The following is a 23,637-nucleotide window of genomic DNA, read 5'->3' on the forward strand; positions in this document are numbered from 1 at the left end:
TGGAATGGACTCTGGAATACCAACTCCCTAGCTGAGCACTCCTAGTAAGATTTACAAACGTTTGATTAAAAAAAAGGGGGGGGGGGGACTTGAAATCCCAGCCTGTGATAAAGTAATCTGACATTTATTAAGGCCCTTTTCAGCATTAATAGTTCATTCCAAAAAGACCTACACAAGTTACACATCCAGGTCATGGTTCTAGGGACTCAACACAGCTCTTCCACATTAGAGCCTCATAAATGTGAGTTCCCTTCCCCCCGGCTTACCTCCTCCATAGGAATGCATGGCCATGAAGGAAACACTTTTCCAAACATTCCAAACATTCTTTAGCCTTTACATATGACAGAATACATTGGATTTCATATATTGAACCATCCTTGCATCTCTGGAATAAACCCCACTTGTTTATTGCTAAATTATACTTTGTTAAAGAGGTTTTGAATCTGTGTTTATGAGAGATATTGGTGTGTAGTTTTCTTTCATGCATTGTATTTGTCTGGTTTGGGTATCAGAGTAATAGTGGCTTCATAGAATGGCTTATTCCTTTTTTTCCATTTTTCTGGAAGAGATTGTGTAGAATTGGTCTTATTGTTCTTTAAAAGTTTGGTAGAATTCTCCAGCGAAACCATATGGGCTTGCAAATTTCTTTTTTGGAAGGTTTTAATTCATGAATTTAATTTCCATAACAGTTCCAGGACTATTCAAATGATCTATTTCAGACTGGGTGACTTGTGGTAGTTTATACTTTTTGAGGAATTGATCCATTTCACCTAAATTGTCAAATCTATGTGTGTTGTTGTTCATAATAGTCCCTTACTATCCTTTTAATGTCTGCAGGGTTTATATTGATATCCTGTTTAATTCCTGATACTAGTAATTTGTGACTTCTCTCATTTTTTTGTTGTCAGCCTTACTAGAGGTTTGTCAGTCTTGCTGATCTTTTCAAAGAGCCAGCTTTTTGTCTCTGATTTTCTCTATTTTTCTTTTTTCAATTTCATTAATTTCTGTTCTTTATTATTCCTTCTGCTTGCTTTGTGTTTGTTTTCCCTTTTTTTTTTTTCTAGTTGCTCCAGGGCAAGAGTTTAAATTATTGATCTGAGATGTTTTCTCTTTTCAAATGTATACATTTAGTGTTATACCTTTCCTATACACTTTAAAAATAGTAAACCAGATTATACTAACAGATTCCCTAACAGTTCTCAAAACTGCTGATTCTCCCCATGACTTCTAGCAGAGCAATGAGCCTCTTGAGGTCATGGCTACATCTGTAATACAACGTCAATACTGTTCCAGATTTCAGTCCCAGTTCCAACTCCAGAAGTGGTTAAAAACAAAACTTCAGCTATAGTGATCTGGATCCTGCCCCTGGTTGAGTGACTTATCAGATACATAACTGTTCAGTTGATCCATGAGCTAGTCAGTTAACTGTTCTAAGCCACTGCTTGTAAAATGCTTAGCACAAGGTTTGGCATATAGAAATCAATCAATAGATTTTAGCTAGTGCTATGATTATTACTCAACAAGACTTCTTTGTTCTAAAACACAGGTATGAGGAAACATTTTATCTGGCAGGTACTCCAAAGTGAAGTAAATCTAGGCAAATTTGCAAACAAACCTGAGAAACTGAAGGAACACAAACATTCACACACTCATCCTGACTTCCCCTGGCAAAGACATTTTTGTAAACATTTACAAAAGCCAAGTCCACTCCTAAATTTCTTCAGGTAAAAATACACCATAAAAAGCAGTCAGTCTTCTTCCACTGTAGGGCAAAAATAAGCAATCCTGATTATATTTTTAATTTTCTAATTCTTTCTGTCACTCATGCATAAAATGTGCTTGAACAGCCTTTTCCTACCCATTGATAATTATATTTGTCATTATATAGGTATAACCATAGAGAGCTGGTTCCCTCAAACAAATGCACACTTCAGCAAAGATGGAATCCCAATACAAATACAATATCTACACAGATAATTTGCATTATTTCCAGGTCTTTTTTTTTCTTCAAATTTTTATTTAAATTCTAGTTAGTTAACATATAGTGTAATATTGTTTTCAGGAGTAGGATTTAGCGATTCACCACTTACCTAAAACACCCAGTGCTCATCACAACCAGTAGCCTCCTTAATGCCCATCACCCATTTCGCGCTCCCCCCCCCCCCCACACCTGCTTCCCTTCATCAACCCTCAGGTTGTTCTCTATCGTAAAGAGACTCTTACGGTGTGTTTCCCTCTTTTTCTCCCCCTTCCCATATGTTCATCTGTTTTGTTTCTTAAATTCCACATATGAGTGAAATCATACTATATTTGTATTTCTCTGACCAACTTATTTCACTCAGCATAATACATTCTAGCTCCATCCACTTTGTTGCAAATGACAAGATTTCATTTCTTTTGATGGCCGAGCAATACTCCATTGTGTATACACATCTTCTTTATCCATTCATCAGTCCATGGACATTTGGGCTCTTTCCATAGTTTGACTATTGTTGATAATGCTGCTATAAACATTGGGGTACATGTTACCCCTCCAAATATGTATTTTTGTATCTTTTGGGTAAATACCTAGTAGTGCAACTGCTGGGTCATAGGGTAGTTCTACTTTTAACTTTTTGAGGAACCTCCATACTGTTTTCCAGAGTGGCTGCACCAGTTTGCATTCCCACCAACAGTGCAAAGAGGGTTCCTCTTTCTCTGCATCCTTGCCAACACTTGTTTGTGTTGTTAATTTAGCCATTCTGACAGGTGTGAGGTGGTATCTCATCTTGACTTTGATTTGTATTTCCCTGATGAGTGATGTTGACATTGTTTTCATATGTCTGGTTAGCCATCTAGATGTCTTCTTTGGAAAAATGTCTACTCATGTTCTTCCCATTTCTTAACTGGATCATTTGTTTTTAGGGTGTTGAGTTTGATAAATTCTTTATAGGTTTTGGATAGTAATCCTTTATCAGATGTGCCATTTACAAATATCTTCTCCCATTCAATACACTGCCTTTCAGTCTTGTTGATGGTTTCTTTCACTGTGCAGAAGCTTTTTCTCTTGAAGTCCCAATAGGTCATTTTTGATTTTGTTGCCCTTGCCTCCAGTGACATGTCTAGTAAGAAGTTGCTGCAACCAAGGTCAAAGAACCCACCTCTGTTCTCCTCTAGAATTTTGATAGTTTTCCGTCTCACAGTTAGGTCTTTCACCCATTTTGAATTTATTTTTGTGTATGGTATAAAGAAGTAGTCCAGTTTCCTAGCACCACTTGCTGAAGAGACAGTCTTTTTTCCATTGGGTATTCTTTTCTGCTTTGTTGAAGATTAGTTGACCATACAGTTATGGGTCCATTTCTGGGTTTTCTATTCTGTTCTATTGATCTATGTTTCTGTTTTTTGTGCTAATACTATACTGTCTTGACGATAACAGCTTTGTAATGTAGCTTGAAGTACAGAATTCTGATGCCTCCTGCTTTGCTTTGCTTTTTCAGGATTGCTTTGGCTAGTCAGGGTCTTTCATGGTTCCATACAAATTTTAGGATTGTTTGTTCTAGCTCTGAAAAAAAATGCTGGTGTTATTTTGATCGGGACTTCATTAATGTGCAGATTGCTTTGGATAGTATAGACATTTTAACAATGTTTGTTCTTCCAATCCGTGTGCATGGAATGTCTTTCCATTTCCTTGTGTCATCTTCAGTTTCTTTCATAAGTGTTCTATAGTTTTCAGCATACAGATCTTTTACCTCTTTGTTAGGTTCCTTGCTAGGTATCTTATGGGTTTTGGTGCAATTGTAAATGGGATTGATTCCTTGATTTATTTTTCTGCTACTTCATTATTGGTATATAGAAATGCAACAGATTTCCATATGTTTATTTTATATCCTGTGACTTTGCTGAATATGTGTATTACTTGTAGCAATATTTTGGTGGCATCTTTCAGGTTTTCTATGTAGTACCATGTTGTCTGCAAGTAGTGAAAGTTTGACTTCTTTCTTGCCCACTTGGATGCCTTTTATTTCTTTTTGTTGTCTGATTGCTGAGGCTAAGACTTCCAGTACTATGTTAAATAATAATGGTGAGAGTTTATTTCCCTATCTTCTTCCTGACTGTAGATAAATCTTAGTTTTTCCCCAAGGAGGATATTAGCTGTGAGTCTTTCGTGTATGGCTTTTATGATGTTGAGGTGTGTTCCATCTATCCCTACTTTGTTGAGGATTTTAATCAAGAATTGATGCTGTATTTTGTCAAATGTTTTTCCTGTATCTATTGAGAGGATCATATAGTTCTTATCCTTTATTAATGTAGTGTATCACACTGGTTGATTTGCAATATTGAACCACCCCTGCAGCCCAAGAATAAATCCCACTGATCATGGTGAATAATTCTTTTCATGTATATTGCATTCCATTTGCTAATACCTTGTTGAAATTTTTTGCATCCATGTTCATCAGGGATATTGGCCTATAATTCTCCCTTTTAGTTGGGTCTTTGTCTGGTTTGGGAATCAAGGTAATGCTGGACTCGTAGAATGAGTTTGTAAGTTTTCCTTCCATTTCTATTTTTTTGGAACAGTTTGAGAAGAATTGATATTAACTCTTCTGGAAATGTCTGGTAGAATTACCCTGGGAAGCCATCTGGCTCTGTACTTCTGTTTGATGGGAGATTTTTGATTACCAAATCAATTTCTTTGCTGGTTATGGGTTTGTTCAAATTATCTATTTTCTTCCTGTTTCAGTTTTGGTGGTTTGTACATTTCTAGGAATTTGTCCATTTCTTCCAGATTGCCCAATTTGTTGGCATATAATTTTTCATAATATCCTTACAATTGTTTGTATTTCTATGGTGTTGGTTGTAATCTCTTCCATTCATGACTTTATTCATTTGGGTTCTTTCCCTTTTCTTTTTGATAAGTCTGGCTGGGGGTTATCAATTTTATTAATTCTTTCAAAGAACCAGCTCTTAGTTTCATTGATCTGTTCTACCATTATCTTTGTTTCTATTGTCATTTAATTTCTGTTCTAATCTTTATTATTTTCCTTCTTCTGCTGGCTTTAGGCTTTATTTGCTGTTCCTTTGCTAGCTCCTTTAGGTGTTAGGTTAGGTTGTGTATTTGAGACTTTTCTTCCTTCTTGAGGTAAGCCTGTATTGCATTATACTTCCCTTTTAGGACTGTTTTTGCCTCATTCCTAAGGTTTTGGACAGTTGTGTTTTCATTTTCATTTGCTTTCGTGTACTTTTTAATTCCTTATTTAACTTCCTGGTTAACCCATTCATTCGTTGGTAGGATGTTCTTTAACCTCCATACATTGATTGTCTTTACAAATTTTTTCTTGTGGTTGACTTCAAGTTTCATAGCATTGCAGTCTGAAAGTATGCAAGGTATGATCTCAATCTTTTTGTACTTGTTGAGGGATGATTTATGAACCAATATGTGATGTAATCTGGAGAATATTCCATGTGCACTTGAAAAGTGATTCTGCTGCTTGAAGATGAAATACTCTGAATATACCTCCTAAGTGCATCTGGTCCAGTGTGTCATTCAAAGCCATTGTTTCCTTGTTGAATTTCTGTCCATTGCTGTAAGCAGGGTGTTAAAGTCCCCTACTATTATTGTATTATTATCAATGAGTTTATATTTGTGATTGATTTATATATTTGGTTTCTATCAAGTTAGGGGCATAAATATTTACAATTGTTAGATCTTCTTGATAGACAGACCCCTTAATTATGATGTAATGCCCTTCATCTCTTGTTAGTCTTTGGTTTAAAATCTAGTTTGTCTGATATAAGTATTGCTACTCTGGCTTTCTTTTGACATCCATTAGCATGATAGATGGTTCTCCATCCCTTCACTTTCAATCTGTGGGTGTCTCTAGGTCTAAAATGAGTATCTTCTGGGTAGCATATAGATGGGTCTTGTTTTTGTTATCCATTCTGATACCCTATGTCTTTTGATTGGAGCATTTATTCCATTTACATTCAGAGTGATTATTGATAGATATTAATATAGTGCCTTGTGTAAAGTTAGTGTTTCTGGTGATGTTCTCTGTTACTTTCTAGTTTTTGTTGTTTTTGGTCCTTTTTTCCCCAAAGAGTCCCCTTTAATATTTCTTGTAAGGCTGGTTTAGTGGTCACAAATTCCTTTAGTTTTTCTTTCTGTTTGTCCGGAAAACTATCCAGGTCTTTTAAGTACTGTATTAGCATATGTTAACTTTTTCCTTCAAAAATATCTAAATCTCTAATATGTATATACTATTTGGTTGATCCTCAATAATTTCCTATTAACAATAATATCTAAAATTTTCTAAATTTTGTATATTTTTATTCACTTTCAAATAAAGCACCTATGACTGAAGCTGTTTTTATCCATGTATATTTATAATACCAAATGTCAATTGAGAATCTCTGATCAATTGGACTGCAGCAGCAGAAATGAAAAGTAGAGAGCAATGGGTATTATTTGACCACAAATCCCATACAAACGTCTGAAGTTCATTGCACAGGTAGGGCAATTTTCCTCACTGACTTCAAACAATGACAAGGTAATTATATGCAGGTTATCTTATTGTAAATACATTCTTAGGCACATTTTCCTTATAAATACATCTTTAGGAGTAGGCAAATAATGAGAGTAAATATTTGATTGTAGAACATGGCTGCAATATTAAACTTATTTTTAAAAATCTCTTTTTGTCTCTAGCACAAGTAAATAGAACAAGAGTAAGATGGTATAGATAAGGAAAATTCCAGATATCCTATTTAACTTTGTAAAGGGTTTAGGGTTCCAGACAGTTCTATGAAATTCAGCTGCTGGTGTTCCCAAGTCAGAAGCTTGTAAATCATCCAGATCATCCTCAAAATTGATTCTATCACTGCATCCCAGAGATTTTTCCTCGTAAACATCTAATTAGTGCTCTTCTCTTTTATTCCTAGTACCATTTTGCCAGATCTGCCTTTCATGATTAGTTGCCTACTACCTGCTTACAATATCTCAACAGGTTCTTCTTCCTTTTAGTCTCCAATTCCTCAGTCCCATATTCCATAGAACAGTGAGTCTAAAATTAAAATCTGATCACATCACTTCTTGCCTAAGACTTTCCAATGTCTTCCAATAACTAAAGTTCCAATTCCTTACCAGAGCATCCAAAATCATTCAAAATCTGCCTCTCTCCAGCTTTATCATTTGCCATTTCCATCCCAAGCCTACAGCCTAGCAACAGTGAGCTATTTTTAGATCCTTAGAGATAGAGCATCCTTTCCTCACTCCCATACCCTTGCTCAAGCCCCCTTCTCTACCAAAGTATCCTTCTTACTCCTTCCTCCCAACTCCTTTTTCTTGGTCTAGGACTCAGGACCCTTTCTGATTCAGCCTAGGGATCACCAATGGAGGAGGCATGTGCTGATCATACTTTCCCCTCCCACTAGTGCCCTCTCAGTATTCCTTGATTCTCTGATCATCTCTATCACACACTCACTAAGTCATCATTCTACGGGTCTGTCTTTCTCACTGGGCCCAGAGTTCCTCGAGGGAAGGTACAGTTTGGTCATAGCTATGTCTCCAGCACAGGGCCTAGCACTTAGTATGTGCTCCATAAGCATTTTTGAATGAACATAGGTACAAATGTGATATAGAAGATGGCATGTAAGAACTTGGAAATATAATTTTATTACAACCATACAGAAAAACGTGAACTAATTTATTTATCTGTCACTAGCAAGAGAACTAGCCAAGTTTTCTAGCTTTTCCTGAGACATCTACTAAAGGTAAAATTGTTTTCTTTCTTTCCCAGCCTAGGAAACAGAGAAAGTCTAATTGTTGCAGCAGCATGATAACAGTTAAAATGAACAATGTGCACATATAGGACCTACCCAAAGTGCTCAATGCATCCACATAAGTGTACAAGTAATATGAATGATGAAGAGGGCAATGGAGTTCTTGCAAGCTGGAATCCCCATGTCAGAAAGTTACCTACCTGAACAAAAATATCATTTAGGACCTGTAAAGTTGATGCTAGAAGGAAGTAAACATTAGTCTCTAGGTATCCTTCTTTTCCTGATTCTATCACTGATTACTGTATCACTCCCTGCCACCTGCCATCACCCTACTCTCTTCCTCGGCACTTTGGCAGAAATATGGATAAATAGCTCTCTCTTTGCTTTCTTATAGCAGGGCCAGAATATTCAAATGAACTTTGCTAAAGGAAGCAAAACAATAATTTACCACCACGTACTATGATCCTAGAGCCTGATATTGTCTATTCATCTTTAGTAAATGAAGCAGCAATGTTAATTCAATAAGTTCGTCAAATTCTCAAATCTCCTTAAGTGATTATGAGGTGCACACCCAGTAAGTCCCAGGCTCCCTCCATATATTTGAGGACAGCTGATTATGCTCTACCCATAAATACAATCTTAGACATCCAAACTCCTCAAATTCCAGGCAAAGGTGCATGGTAAACACAGCCTCAACCCCCACCTGGGGCTTATCATCATATGCCAGCTTCCTGACTAAAGACCTGACTCTTCCTCATGTAATCTTTCTTAGAAATGGCTTCGTTTTCTGGGGTGCCTGGGTGGCTGAGTTGGTTGGGCGTCTAACTTTGGCTCAGGTCATGATCTCACAGTTTGTGAGTTTGAGCCCTGCATTGGGCTCTGTGCTGACAGTTCAGAGCCTGGTGCCTTCTTTGGATTCTGTGTCTCCCTCTCTCTCTGCTCCTCCTCTGCTCACATACTCTCTTTCTCAAAAATAAACATTAAAAAATTGTTTTTTAAAAAATAAATAGCTTTATTTTCATGTGGTACTAGCTTACCCAAGAAAATGGCCTAATTTTTGTATGTCCAGACAATTTAAACATGATTTAATACAATGCAACAACCTTAATCATCATAAAAGAGATACATTCAGTCAAGCTGGAGGTGGAATCTTTAAGAGGATTCTTTCCGATCTGGAATGCCTGTGAGTGATAAACAGAAACATAAATAACTCATATACCTGGTATATTAGCCTGTCCACAAGCTTGTCATCAAAATGTATTCTGTCAGTAAAGTTTTTCCCAGGATAAAAATTCTGGTTGGTCCTATGACATTATGTGCCTTATTAATTAAAAATTATGATTTAATGTTTAGTATAAGTGGAGGTACATATATGTTTTGAAATTTAATAATATAAATGAGCACCAGTGAACCCTTCACTTGACTTGGGAACTACAGTTCCTCCCATATCCCATCCTTCTGCCATCCAAAAATCATTATTATCCTGAATTGTGTTTAACATTTCCTTGCTTGTAGAAAAAATAGTTATGCACATATACCAATAATTCATTGTTCAGCTTTAAGTTTATTTATTTTGAGAGAGACAGAGATAGCATGAGTGGGGGAGGGGCAGAGAAAGAGGGAGAAAGAGAATCCCAACCTGGCTCCTCTGTGCTGCCAACACAGAGCCCGACATGGGGTTTGAACTCATGAAACCATGAGATCATGACCTAAGCCAAAACCTGGAGTCAGACACTTAACCGACTGAGTCATCCAGGAGCCCCCATTGTTTAGCTTTGCTTGGAGAACTACTGAGCTTTACAAAAATGGGATTACAATGTATGTAGCCTTGTAGGACTTTTTTCTTTTTAATGTTTTATTTTTGAGAGAGAGAGAGAGAGAGAGAGAGAGAGAGACAGGCAGAACGTGAGCAGGGGAGGGGCAGAGAGGGAGACACAGAATCCGAAGCTGAGGTTCTGAATCCAGGTTCTGAGCTGTCAGCACACAGCCTGACGTGGGGCTCGAACCCACAGACCATGAGATCATGACCTGAGCTGAAGTCAGACGCCCGACTGGGCCACCCAGGCGCCCCAGACTTTTTTTCTTAATAAGAATTCTCTTCACAACATTCTTCATAATAACCCCAAACTGGCAGCAATCTAATTGCCCATTTAACCTCAGAAAGGATAAAATGAAGCATATACACACACAATGGAACACTATCCATTATGTAATGGAAATGAAATGTAAGTAATGAAAATAAGACACTGCTACTCTCAACAATATGGATCTCATAAACATGTTTATGAGCGAAGCTAGACATAAAAGAATTCATGTTGTATGCTTCCATTAATAGAAATGTTCAAAATTAACAAGATTAACTTATGATTTTCGCAGTTGGGACAGTGATTACTTCTGGAGGAAGTGGGTAAATGGCTGGGAGAAGGCATGAAGGGGAATGTTGGAGATGCATGAAGGTAATGTTCTATTTTTAGATATGACTGGTGGGTAAACAAGGATGGGGATTTTCAAAAAACCATAAAACTGTCTACTTATGACTTATTCACATTTTGAAAGATTTGTCCATGTTTTCACAAAAAGCAGTATTTCATCTTCACGGAATAGAACTGGATATTTAGTACTTGGGTGTTACGTGATTTCAAATATTTTTAATTCTGCCGTGTTAAAATTGTTGAAGTCAGAGGCTGTAAGTTCAATAGCAGAGATATTAAGAACAGGAAGTGTTGACAGGTGTGCTTTTCAGAATGAGGAACACTAGGTTTATCTTTATTTAAATATATAAGAAAGACCAGGGAGAAATATGCATTTATTGTTAGATGTAAGCTGAATCTATATTTATTTTTGACATTGTCTTCATGCAGTTGTTTTTTTCCCTATGTGTATATCCCAAGTAGGATAAAGAGCTTTTCTGTAATCTTCAGTGGTTTAATAATTCCAATGATAGCTGACATAAAACCAGAGTATAAAAGTTTAGGACAAAAAGTTTATTTGTTGGAATGTTTGTTTCAGAAGATTTTATTTTGTTCACTTAATGTTGCAAACTACATTTGTCATAGGGGGCTGATTTTGCTCATCAATCTCATGATAATTAATTACTTACTATGATCTCCCAGCTGGTTATAAGTAACCAAACAATTAAGTATTGAGCACTTTCTTACTGAGTTAGGAATATACCTAAAAGGACTCCTCTTTGCCAAAGTTTATTTTGCAAATACAAAATAAGTAATGATTCCAATAGATCAAACATCAATCACGAAACGAAATCTCATCCTTGCACGATAGAACTTCCAGAACCTGGTAAGATGTGAGGTTGAAAAATGGCTCTTTGCTTAATAAAAAATATCCTGGCATTCCACACAGGAAGTTCCTCCTCTTCTCCAGGAACTTATATTGGAGTCTGCCAGGATTCAGTGTAAGGGCTTCTTTTCTTCCTACACTCTCTCGGTGATCTGGTCTTGTGGCTCTATTTTATTTTATTAAGATTAGCTTTTTTTTTTAATGCTGATTTTTGAGAGAGAAAGAGAGCGTGAGCAGGGGAGGGGCAGAGAGAGACAGAGACACAGAATCTGAAGCAGGCTCCAGGCTCTGAGCTGTCAGCACAGAACCCGACCCGGGGCTTGAACTCACGAGCTGTGAGATCATGACCTGAGCCGAATTTGGAGGCTTAATGCCCGAGCCCCCCAGGCGGCCCTCAGGGTTTTAAATACCATCTATTACACACACATCTTTCCCCAGACCTCCTCCTCTTCACTTCTCAAGGTCAACATGTCCAGAACGGAACTCCTGTTGATCTTCATCCCCAAACTTGCTCCTCCCACGGTCATCCCCCTCTCCGATGATGGCAACCCTATCTTCCCAAGTCATTAGTACAAAAACCTTGGAGTTAAGCTTGACTCATCTCTCTCAGACCCCACATCATACCATGTCCAAAATGTATTAGATTTAACTTCAAGTATCTTGGGGCGCCTGGATGGCTCAGTCGGTTACGTGTCGGACCCTTGATTCCCACGCAGGTCATGATCTCAGCGTTTGTTGAGTTCAAGCCCCGCATCAGGCCCTGCACACTGACAGCTTGGATCCTGCCAGGATTCTTTCCCTCTCTGTCCCTGCCCCTCCCCCCGCCTATTCTGTCTCTGTCTCTCCAGATCAACCTAAAAAAAACCCAAACAGAATTAGGTATAACTTCAAGTAGCTTCACAGCCCAATCCAACCTCGTCGGCCGTCTCCTGAACCTAGCACATCGCCTCTCTCTCCCGGATTACTGCCATTGCCTCCTGACCACTCTCCTCCCTGTCCCTGTGTCCCCAGCAGCCCCCTCTGATCACAGCAGCCCGGTGCGCCTATTACAACATGCACAGCTTAGGCCTGATGCCCTCTGTCCGGCTTCGGCTTCAACCTCTCCGGACCCGCTGCACCCCTGGTCACCTCCTGCTTCAGGCCCTTGCACTCGCTCTCCTCTCCCCCGCAACCTTGTCCCCTAACATCAGAGTAGCCACCCACTCCCATCGCCTTCATGTCTTACTCCCGTGTCGCCTTCTCCACGAGGCCTGCTGGCCTCTGTCACCGCCTCTCCCAACACTCCGTCTTCCCGGCCCGCGTTACGTTTCTCCCACGCGCCTAGCACCATCTCCCATCCTCGTATGTTGCTCATTTATCCCATTTCCTGTCCGTCAAGGAACAGGAACTTGTGAGGCGCAAGCAACGTGTGAGGTCCACGACGCCACAGAATGCTGTTTGCTTAACGACCCCTCGCTAACTCCTGGAAAAGCTCCAGGCACACAGCAGGCGCTTAATAAATACCTGTCAAACGGACAGGAGGCACGCCTAAGGCGCCTGCGCCCTGCTGCCTCTCTCCGGCACGAGGCAGAACGTTCCGGCCAGGGCCGATTCGGCCACCGCGGGCCTTGCGGGCGACACAAAAGGCTCGCTTGCCTCTGTGAGGGCCGGGAAAGCGGCCCGCACGGCGTCGGCGCCTGCGGCTCCCCCGCGGCCGCACTCCGCCCACACGATTGTGCGATTCCTCCGGGGCCGCCGGGCCTCGCGCCTGAGCCCCGCGGACGTCAACCCCGGCCCGTCCCTCCGGGACCGGCCAGGACGCCGGGCGGGCGCCGGCGTCAGCAACGTAGGCGGGAAACGCTGGGCGCCCGGGGCACGCCGGGAGCACCCGATAGGTGGGGCGGACTGCGCACGTGACACGCGGCAGGCCGGGACGCTCGAGGCACGCCGGGAGCGTGTGGTGCGCGGGGCACGCTGGGAGGGCAGAGAAGGGAGCGCTGGAGAGGCGGCTGAGGAGCGCGGGCCCTGAGGCGGGGAGGCGAACGGCCCTCGAAGGCGAACCCGGGCCGACCGGGAGACAAAGGGGTGAGGGAGCCGGGCAGGGAGCGGGGAGGCCGCTGCAGGCCCTGCCGTCTCACCTCCCGCGAGAAGGGAGAAGGCTTGTGCTTCTCCCTCAGGAGGCCGTGGCTTCCACGGGTTTTGAAAACGTGCTCTCGGACGTGGTTCCCCGCCAGGAAGCGATCCGCGGCGGCGGGGGGGAGGGGGGAGCAGCGCGAGCCGACCGTGTGGGCCAGTGGTGATGGCGGAGGTGGGGGTGGGCGGGAGGACGGGCCCCAGGTTCCAATCTTCAGGGCACCTTTTTTGACGGGTGAGTCACACGGTCGGCGCTTACACCCTGGATTTCAGCCGAATGAAGACCTTGGCCACGTTTCCACCGCGGTCCTCTAGCCTCCGGGCCGCAGTTTGGCCCGCGGGCCCCCCAGGCCGCGGGCTGCTCCGACCCCGGCCCCTGGGCCAGGCTTGCTTGCCAGTGGGCTCTGCGAGCCGTCGAGGGCGGGCCCCTGCTGCTGGGTGATCGCCCCGAGCAGCAGGAGGGCAGTGTGGTACCGCGGTTCCCGAACAACACGTGAGCGCGGGTGGCAGGGTATCCGGGAAAAGAGAAGACGCTCTCTATCTGGGACTTGTCCTGGTCGCGAACTCGAAAACCAGATTTTTGCGCGCTTGTGAACAGAGCAGTGCGGTTTGCGTGCTTTTTTCTGGCTAGTCTTTGAAGACAGGCGGAAGAGGAGGGGGACTGCTCGAGGGGCAGAGAGATGGGGACAGAGGATCTGAAGCCCACAGGCTGACAGCAAAGAGCCCCGTGGAACTCAGAAACCCGGGGATCGTGACCTGAGTGGAACCCAAGAGTCAGAGGCTTAACTGACTGAGCCACCCAGGCGCCCCATCTGCCATAAGATATTTAAAGGAAGAACGACAAAGTCATTTTCGTGGGAAATGTGTTTTAGAAATAAAAGTAGCAAATCACAAACTTTAGCCTATGTCTTTGACTGAACTTCTTTAAAATATGCACAACACAGGGGCGCCTGGGTGGCTCGGTCGGTTCAGCATCTGACTTCACTCAGGTCATGGTCTCACGGCTGGTGAGTTCGAGCCCCGCATCAGGCTCTGTGCTGACAGCTCGGAGCCTGGAGCCTGCCTTGGATTCTGTGCCTCCCTCTCTCCTTGCCCCTCACCTGTTCATGCTCTCTCTCTCTCTCTCTCTCAAATAAATGTTAAAAAAATAGGAACATTAGAGAAATTTATTAAATAAAGACAATGTGATAGAAATAGATCTACTACCTAGATTAGAGTAGGCATTTAAATAGCTGGTTTTCGTATTATCGTATTCAAATTATTTAGGATATAAAACTTCGGGCTTAAAATTCTAGATCATCTTTTTGAAATGATGAAAATTTTCTAATGTGTACTGTGATGGTTGCATAACGGCAAACAGTAAAAACCATTGAATTGTATAGTATAAATAGGTGAGTTGGAGGTTATTTGCATTACATCTTAATAAAACTTGTACCAAAAAGTTCTAGCAGGTAAAAAATTCTTAAAGATAAAATGTTAGTGATATTTAAATGCTGAAGTCTGCTCATTTGTTTTTACTGACTTATTCCAACACAATATCAAATATTCTGTGGTGGGTTGGTATTAAATCCGTATTGGTAAGAGAATTTATTACTGCTTTATTGTTGTTTATCTTTAAAGGCCTGATAGCTGAGACATTCAGTCAACAGGAAAATATGAATGATGCGAGGGAGCAATCATTGTTCTTCATCACATCTCCAGATTTACACAAACTCTGTGCTGTCAGGATAATACTGAGTAATGGGGTGGCAGATACTGAGATTAGGAGTACGCAAATGAAGATGTGCAGGTAAAAAGTACACTTTATGACTGAGGCTTTCTAAATTTTTTGAGACTTATAAGTGCTGTTTTAGAAGTATCTCCTTTAAAGCAAACTACTCTTCTACTCAATCTGTGTATATAGTTTTAAATAAAGGAATTCGGTTTTCTTCTGACCAGGTATATCGGATTACATTTGGGGAAGGACTTAAAATACTTGAGATGGAATACCACACTATTGAGTTTTTATATTTGTGACTTCTTGTGTGATGTTTTTAATTTAAATTTTTTACAGACATTGATGAATTAGATCAGACTCCCCAAAACTTAGAGATAGAAATTAATAAATATTTATTGAGTGCCTACTGTTTATGGACACTTTAGGAGATACTGTAAACACTTCAGATGACAGTTTCTCTTAATTTTCGGGTCAGCATAAGATCACTTCTGAAGACTGTTTCTCCAAGAACTATCTTGAAATATCTGACCCAAGGTAGTCTGAAAAACAGCTTGGTTGAAGCCTAAAGTATAACTCCATGATTGCTGAGGACGCAGCATGTATTCGTCCCTTAAATTGTTTGAGGTGCTCAAAGAAGGACTCTTAGAATACATGACAAGATTACATGTGTAGCTGCCTTTCTTGCAGAGGAGCAAACAGGATATTGCTAGGAGCCAGAAATAAAGAAGACACTCTCGAGTTGTCCTCCCATTTTGTTCTTAATTACAAAACTTTCCTTCTTCCCTTTGTATATTCTCCCACTCAAGTGCATCCAGGAGCCTGTACCCTTCCTGCTAAGGTGTAATTTGAAACCTATTGAACATTTACCTATGACTCCTTTTGGAAACAAATAGGTGGAAAACCTGAGATTTTCTGCTGTTTACTCTCAAACCATGCCCACAGAGCGGGATGTCTTGACTCAGTCCCAGTAGCTGACAAAGAGGCTGGGACAGATTGAGAGGAGACTTCACTATGTCAGACAAAGGCAGGCACTGCAAAAATCAAGTGCTTGCTGCACTTGGTTCTGCACCAGCGTTCTGAGGAGAAACAGGTTGGCCCATCTTACTTTTTGAGGAAACCCCTCCCCACTCCCCACACACACACTCATGTCTTTTAAAGTTTGTTTTCCTGATGATGAATTTTGAAATTTTTCATATTTCCGTTTCTAGTCCCTTTCATGTTTTATCCACCTTTTCCTTGATCTTTGAAACAAAATTGATGGTAATTTGAATTGTGATGATTGTTGTTATGAGTTCATTTGGCTGTTGAATGCTAAACTGAAACAACCACCCTCTTCATTTTGGCTTGGAAAAAAATTTCTTTTTAAAGGAAAAGCATCATGAATCCTTATAGTCTTGTCTCTAATGCCTCCTGATCACCACTTAAAAAAAGGAAAACAGAAGAAACAGAAGTTAAAAGAGCTGGATTCTTAACAATGTTTAGACATCTTCAAATCTATACTTGGACAGAAATGGAGTTTTAAATGAGGAATCTAAGTTCACAGATGAAAGAGATTGGGAAACTCAGATGCAGGGACATGTTTTCATATCAATATCAATATTTGGAACCTAACATTCTTAAATCTTGGATGAATACCTAAATATTCAAGTTACCATGTTAAGTGTGGGGAGAGATACAGAAGTCTGTAACACAGTCCTTCCCTAGAAGAAATGTAAACTTTTGAATAGAACTAAGCAGCTTTCTGAATGTTCTGATAAAGTGAAACCAGACAGTGGGCAAATCCACTTTACAATTAATACATTTCATCTCCACAGGCAATTGCTGTTTTTGCACCAAGATATTCTTACATCACCTGTGCCTGGAATATTAAACCAAATTTGGGTAGTGATGGCGGTTAGTATTTTAAAATTTTATGAAGTGTTATTACTAATTATTGGGAGCAATATTGATAAGAGAATTAATTATAGCTCAAATTGAATGTGGTTTATGAAGCCAAATTACCTGTATTATAGTTTGAGTGAATCAATTATAGACTTTAACTTTGATATACCTGATATTTAAAATTCATTTTCATGGTTCTATTTTAATATTGTTTTCTGTCATAAATACTAAGATAAAGACTATGAATGAGTAAAATAATATAGCATAATTTTTTAAAAATAGCATGGGCTTAATATATTTCTTATATTTTTTTCCTTAGAATTCCATTAAAGTAAAGGAAGAAGTTTCCCATTCCAACATATGTCCAATTGTTTTTAAAGGACTTAGATCGACAGGGTTTTTAATTTGGAAACTGTTTTTAAAAATTTTTTTTTACACTTAATAAAATTAGAATGAATTTTCCCAGTGCTGTATGTTACTGGGAATGATAATGAAATGCCAAAAATCTTTATAAAAATTATATTATTCTGTGATTTTTGTCAAAAATCTTTGAGAAAAGATCCTCTTACTCTCAGATTTCATTTCCTCAGAATCCAGTGAAATGAACATTTATTAATATTAATAAGTTATCAATAAACTTTTAGTTCCTTTATTTTTTCTTCTATGTTATATGGTTATATATTCATCTTATCTTTTCATTCTTGATATCATTTTTAAGAAGGATAAGCTGTTCGTAGACAAGTAAATACTAATAACTCTTATTTGTGTTCTTTTCTACCTGAAAATCTTTATGGAACAAGGAGGACATTGTTTCAGAGTTCTCATAAATTCAAACATCCTAATCTTGGCAAGAATACTAAGAGGAAAGCAGGCATATAAAAATATGTTTTGCTTTCTTACAAAGATAATACATAATTTTTTTTATATTTAAAGTAGAAAATGGAATTATTACACATACTATTTTAAACTTGCCATCCATTTCCCCTTGAACAGCCTCTCCTGGATGTTATTCTGTTTCATGGTTGAGGCTGTGAAATATTTTATTGTATTGGTGTATAATAATTTAGTTAATATTTTCTAATGCACGTCTGAATTTCTAGTTGTACTACTATAGTGCTTCAGAAAGCATCATTGAAATTATATCATTTTTATTGGTCTGGAAGTTTCTATGGGTTAAATTCCTAGAAGAGGGATTGCAGTGCATTTTATACTATATACATTTATACATTTTATACTATAATCTAGATAATGCTAAATTACTCTCTGAAAAGCTTGTGCTGGATGGCATTTTCATAAAGAGTATATTGAGAGAACCTGTATTTCCATATCCTCATAAACACTAGATATTAGCAGCCTTTACATATCTGCCAATCTGTTAGGTTAAAAATAGTATCTTCTTTGAATTTCTGTGTCGTTCATTGGTTGGTTAAAGCACTTTGGCCTTTTGAACTTTCTCTTGATCTTACAGTGTGTCCATTTTCTTTATTCATGCCTAGAAATTTACTGTGTGTTAAGAGAGATGTCAAATATTATAGAAATGTATTAGCCTTTTCCTTTTCTAGGTTTGTATCACTCCCAAAAAGGCTTTCTTAACTTTGAGAATGTACCTACAGATTCTGTTTTAGGGAGAGAACGATTATCACTTGTTTCTCCAACACATAGGAACTGTTAGGATGATGGCCTGATGATGTGGCCTCTGCTGTATAATGTTTAAATTCTTTTTGTATTTCTTTATTTAATAGTATATTTAAGTAATTTTTATAAATGTGGATTTTTGTTGTTTTGTTGTTATAGATACCATTTTATAAAGCTGGAAAACTTAATGCCTATATTGAAAAACATGGAGCTAAAGTAAGTTCTTAAGAGAATAATAATTCCAAATACTATTTATAATGATTTTGTATTCAACTTCTTTTTGTCATCAAACAAAACTTAAAGTATCTTTCTCATAAGTTATTGCCATGCATGTGAAAGAACCTGCCTTTTTGGCTTTTGAAGTTTGTGTCGAATTTTTATTATTTCTTCCATAAATTCTTGATAAAATTCATCAATCAAATTATCAGGGTCAGGCATTTTCCTTGTGGGAAGGTTTTTAACTATAATTTCAATATCATTAATAGATAATAGAACTATTCAAGTTATCTAATTCAAGGAATGTGTTCATTTCCTCTAACTTGTCACTTGTACTGACATAAAGTTGCTTCTAATACTCCCTTAATTTCCTTTGCTCTAGAATCTGTAGTGATGTTACCTCTCTCATCCTGATACTGGTAACATGTGTCTTTTTTTCCCCCCTCCCTAATCAGTCTTCCTAGAGGCTTAGCAAGCTTATTGATTGCAAAAAACAAGCTTTTGGTTTTGTAGATTTTCTCAGTTGTTTTACTGTTTTGTATGTCATTGATATTCATTTTGGTCTTCATTATTTGTTTTCTTATGCTTATTTTGGGTTTAGTTTACTCTTCATGTTTTAGTTGCTTCAGGTGGAAGCTGAGGTCATTGATTTGAGAACATTCTTTTCTAATATAGAGACATTTAATGCTACAGATTTTCTGTAAAATATATGTTTTGTTTTTATTTTTTCTCTAATTCTCCTTTGATTTCTTCTTTGAACTATGGGTTAGAAATGTGTTATGTAGTTTCCATATATTTGGGGATTTTCCAAGGATACTTCTATTATTGTTTTCTAATTTAATTGTAGTTAGAGAGCGTGTTTTGTATAACTTGAACCTTTTTTTAATTTATTGAGGCTTATTTTATGGCCCCAAATATGGTCTTTCTCTGGGTTCATGTTTGAGTTTAATGTTGCAAGTTGGCCTCATCCTGCTGCTTGAAGTCCTATTGATAGTATCCTTAATTAAAATATCTGTGAAACAAATTGAACAGATTTGGTCTTCTTCCTTGCCAGCAAATTAGTTACTTATATTCTGGGAAAATTCACCAGACCAAAAGGTCACAAAAATGAGGGGTGAATAATCTTTGGGAGACAATTCTCCTTGGCATGTCTTGCTAAGAGAAGCAATGGCAGCATCTTCTTCTAGGCTATATTTGCAAGGATATTTGTATAGAAAACAACCTTGGTTCTTTCCTCAGCCCTGGGTATTTTCCTTACATGCACGTGCTAATCCATACTTAGCTGATGACTCAAGACGGACTCTGCTGATCTCAGAGTTTGCTCTCTGTTCAGTTCTCTCCCTCTAATGCTTTGCCCTCAACACCAGCTCACTTGGCTTCTTGGACTCTCAGCTGGCTCCTCAATGAAGGGAACCCATGGCTCTTCCAGGGTTCTCCTTCCCTGCACCACAGCCTAGAAACCCTCCTTAATCAATACAGAGGAGGTGATTGTAGGTTTCCTGTCTCTTAAGGATTGCTCGTCTTTATTGCTAGATGTCCAATGTCTTGTGAACCATTGTTTCATATAACTTGCCCAGTTTTTTAGTTATTCTAGGGGGAGGATAAATCTGAGCCTATTACTTCTTACTACTCAGAAGTAAAAGTCGTGATTTTTCAAAATTCTCTACAAGTAGAGACAGGGTGCTGGTTTCATGTGTGCCTATGTAAGTATTTAATTGTTTTCTGATGTTGAATTAAAGTGAACAACAAGGAAAATTATTATAGTATAGTTCTGGGCTGGTTTCCTCTGTGCAAAGCAACATACAAAGTAAAGTGTAAGGTCCTACCTAGCACAGGAGTTCAAAAGTTTAGGTTTATTGGGCCAGGATAAGGAGGGAGAATTTGGGCATTGTAGCATGGTAGTCTTCCTGGTTTCAAAGCAAATATGTTTTAACACTTCTTTAACTTTAGAACAAGATAGGATTACCTATAGTGATGACTATAACTCATATCCAAAATAACCCAGTTTGTTTGATGGTGATCTAAACAAACATTTTCTTTGAGTTTACAGGGGCATGCCAATTGCTGTGAATTTGCCCATGTTTTTTCTTTAATATGTTTAGGTGGAGGCTCCACAGAGAGTAATCCCTGTAATTCTTCAAAACTGCCTTTCATACTCACTCATGGCTAGGCTTGCTCCAGCCTGGAATAAAACTGGCCATCTCTTGGTGCAAGGTGACTTTATCTCTTTCAGTCATCAGGGGTTTCTGAACTAGATTATTTCTATTATGGGCATCTATTTTAAATTTCAAGATATATCATTTTGAGGGAATAGTTTTTAAAGTTTCACCCCAACTAAGCCTTCTTAGGCAAGTCCACAACAATATAAATGTTCTCTCCTTACTTAGGATGGTATCCAGAGGCCTACTGATGTTTTTTCAAATAATTTTTAAAAATTATATAATACTTGATGTTTGGAAAGGAATAACTGTAAGTTATGGAGAATTATGATAAAATGAACACAAATTACCAACATTGTTGGAATCAAAAGGCTCTTCTGGATTTTGTGTTGAGGTCTGTCCATTTTCTAAGTATTTTATGCCAGGAAATAAATATTAGAAAGAAGAATTTCTGAACTTGGATACTTTTTGAGTGATTGTATTTTTTTCCAAACTGTCTTCGGATATTCCTTTGTGTAAAACTGCATTTTAAAATATTTTGCTTAGCTTTGATAATTACACAGAAAAAGATTTTATTTATCAAGCGTGATTTATAAGTTATAATAATAAAGCATGTCCTATGAATTTTTTTAAGGACAAGAATTTCTTTCTCAGATGGGAAAGCAAAGTGCTGTTGGTAAGTAAAAATGTAGAAGTCAATAGATAAAACATTAATATGGTCAACAGTTGTTAAATAAAACAATGTTACCGATTGTTGGGTTTACAATCAATGATTAGGTTATGTCATAATTGAATCGGTTGTTAATATAATCACAATTTACCCAGGACATCACCTCTGGGTCAAAATATATGTTCTTACCTATAAGAGAAAAAGTTAACTTCTCTTAATTGTAATAAAATCTATATTTTTAATTTCTCTACTTAGTTAAAATTATGACCCTGAAGGAATTTAATTCTACAGGCATTTGTAATGTATAGTTTCCAGAATCATATAATTAAAAATTGTTAGTATCGTTGTAAGTAAAAGATTTATTGCTTATGAGAACATAATTCTTCTCCTTAAAAGAGTAAAGAAAGATTGTCTAAAGAGACAAAGATGATCTAAAATACACAGTTTACAGTACAGTCTAATTTGTTATTGATAAGCATGGCTGTTTGGCAGGTAGACCTGTTCCTAAACAGTAGTCTAGAGAGAGCAGAGAGGTGGAAATCCTAAATCCAAGGAGACATTGATCAATCATGGTAGCTTTCACCACAATTTGTTCATCGCCTTAAATCCTGAGCTAGCACCTCTAATCCAAAACTATTCGCTTTGAGTTAACTTTCAGGCTGAAGCCTATTTGCCTTCCTTGCACTGGTTTTATTTTTAAGTTGGACAGTGGCAGTCGCTGTGCTCTAGCTCTGGACAAATGGGTTCATTACAGAAATTCAGTTTCATCCCCACTGTCAAGAGACTATAGCTGCCAGAGATTAAAGAGAAAAGTTTAGGAGAGCAAAATCCCTCACTCTTGTATTACAGTTTTTCTTTTAGTTTTACCAAATGTAATATTCTACAGCAAAACTGACAAATTGTTAAGTGTATATAGCTCATCGGATTTTCACAGACTACACATATCCTCATAACCAGTTCTCAGATCAAGAAACAGAACATAACCAGTTCCCTGGAAATCCCCTCATGCTTTCATCCAGGTACTACCCCTTCCCAAGATAACCACTCTCTGACTTCCATAAGTAATTTTAATTATAGAAAGCAAGGTAGAAGCTTTGGGTCTCTATGAAATCTGTATTTTATCTGCTGGCATATTGATAAGCATTTGTTAGGAAAAGACTATGAAGTCAGGAGCTCGGCATGGTACCTCTCCTGATTTAAGAAGACAGTGTCCATTTTTCACATATAATATATAATAATAGACATGAGGCTTGTAAAAGGTATTTATTGAATTTTTCACTCAACTGTAGGATGACTCGCTGTTTTATTGGAACCCTGCCCTATGACCCCTCAACACATACATGCCCATATATCAGTGTTGTTTCAGGCCTCTGTCTCATCTGTAGACTCTCAAATATTATATGGTGATTTTTAAAAATTTTACCACGTGAGGAAAAAATACATATTCTTAACTGAGTTTCTAACGTGGATAAATTAAGTTAAAGTCCTTTCTTTCATTAGTAAAATAGTTAACTTGATAAAATGGGGTAATAGTTCCATAAAATTCACAGTTAAATATTTTATTTTCAGTATTAGACATCAATGTAACTGAAACTCAAGTTTGTCTAAGTATAGAAGCTTACACAATCAGACTGCCACCACCTGAGGTACCACATATTTTGATTTCTATAATTTACTAGATTTATTATATACTTAGTGTACTATTATTATTACCAACATGCTAGTAGATTTTAGTTTTTAATAAGAAGAGTGATAAGAGCTTTTTATTATCAATATCCATAGTATTAAATGCTTAATATATTGATATTGTTCTAAATCTTTTACTCAAAGAAAACAACTTACTGTCAGTTTAACACAGATTTAATCATATTTTCTTGTTCAAAAAATCTCTTTAGATGACTTTCAAGACTCTCTACAACCCTCCCTTGCCTCAGCATTCACTACTTGCCTCTGTTTTCACCTCCAAATATTAAAAGCACTGTTTCAGTTCATACTAAATATCATATCCCCTCATTAGCATTCTAGTAGCATTTTTTTTGCATCTATTTTCTTATAACGGTTTTTGCCTTCCTAGTAGAAGGATATGTCTTTTGTTTTACTAATTCTCATAACACCCAACATAGACACTTACAGATTAATAGTAACTCAATAAATATTATTTTCTTTCTTCTGTTTCAGTGGTTCTCGGTAGA

The 23,637-nt window shown here is 38.3% G+C and overlaps 1 protein-coding gene and 1 long non-coding RNA gene across 7 annotated transcripts in view; one reads left to right on the forward strand and one right to left on the reverse strand.

Moving 5' to 3' along the window:
- Positions 1-10,727: 10,727 nt before the first annotated feature.
- On the reverse strand, positions 10,728-12,897 carry LOC123587428. Its single transcript, XR_006707296.1, has 2 exons — positions 12,559-12,897; positions 10,728-11,259 (listed from the first exon to the last, which is right to left on the reverse strand). It is a non-coding gene; the product is annotated as an uncharacterized LOC123587428 (long non-coding RNA).
- Positions 12,898-13,005: 108 nt separating this feature from the next.
- CD3H18orf63 (chromosome D3 C18orf63 homolog) overlaps positions 13,006-23,637 on the forward strand; it is a 58,060-nt gene continuing 47,428 nt past the window's right edge. For all 6 annotated transcript variants that reach the window (XR_006707352.1, XR_006707351.1, XR_006707350.1 and 3 more), the window contains exons 1-7: positions 13,006-13,119; positions 14,788-14,956; positions 16,699-16,777; positions 18,560-18,616; positions 20,719-20,830; positions 21,410-21,451; positions 23,015-23,091. Coding sequence is in view for 2 of the 6 variants with exons in the window: in XM_045457322.1 (XP_045313278.1) it covers positions 14,823-14,956; positions 16,699-16,777; positions 18,560-18,616; positions 20,719-20,830; positions 21,410-21,451; positions 23,015-23,091 (501 nt within the window). In the remaining 4 variants the exon portion in view is untranslated. The remainder of the gene's footprint in view (positions 13,120-14,787; positions 14,957-16,698; positions 16,778-18,559; positions 18,617-20,718; positions 20,831-21,409; positions 21,452-23,014; positions 23,092-23,637) is intronic.

The sequence above is a fragment of the Leopardus geoffroyi genome, chromosome D3 (genome assembly GCF_018350155.1).
Source record: "Leopardus geoffroyi isolate Oge1 chromosome D3, O.geoffroyi_Oge1_pat1.0, whole genome shotgun sequence".
Lineage (NCBI taxonomy): Eukaryota > Metazoa > Chordata > Mammalia > Carnivora > Felidae > Leopardus > Leopardus geoffroyi.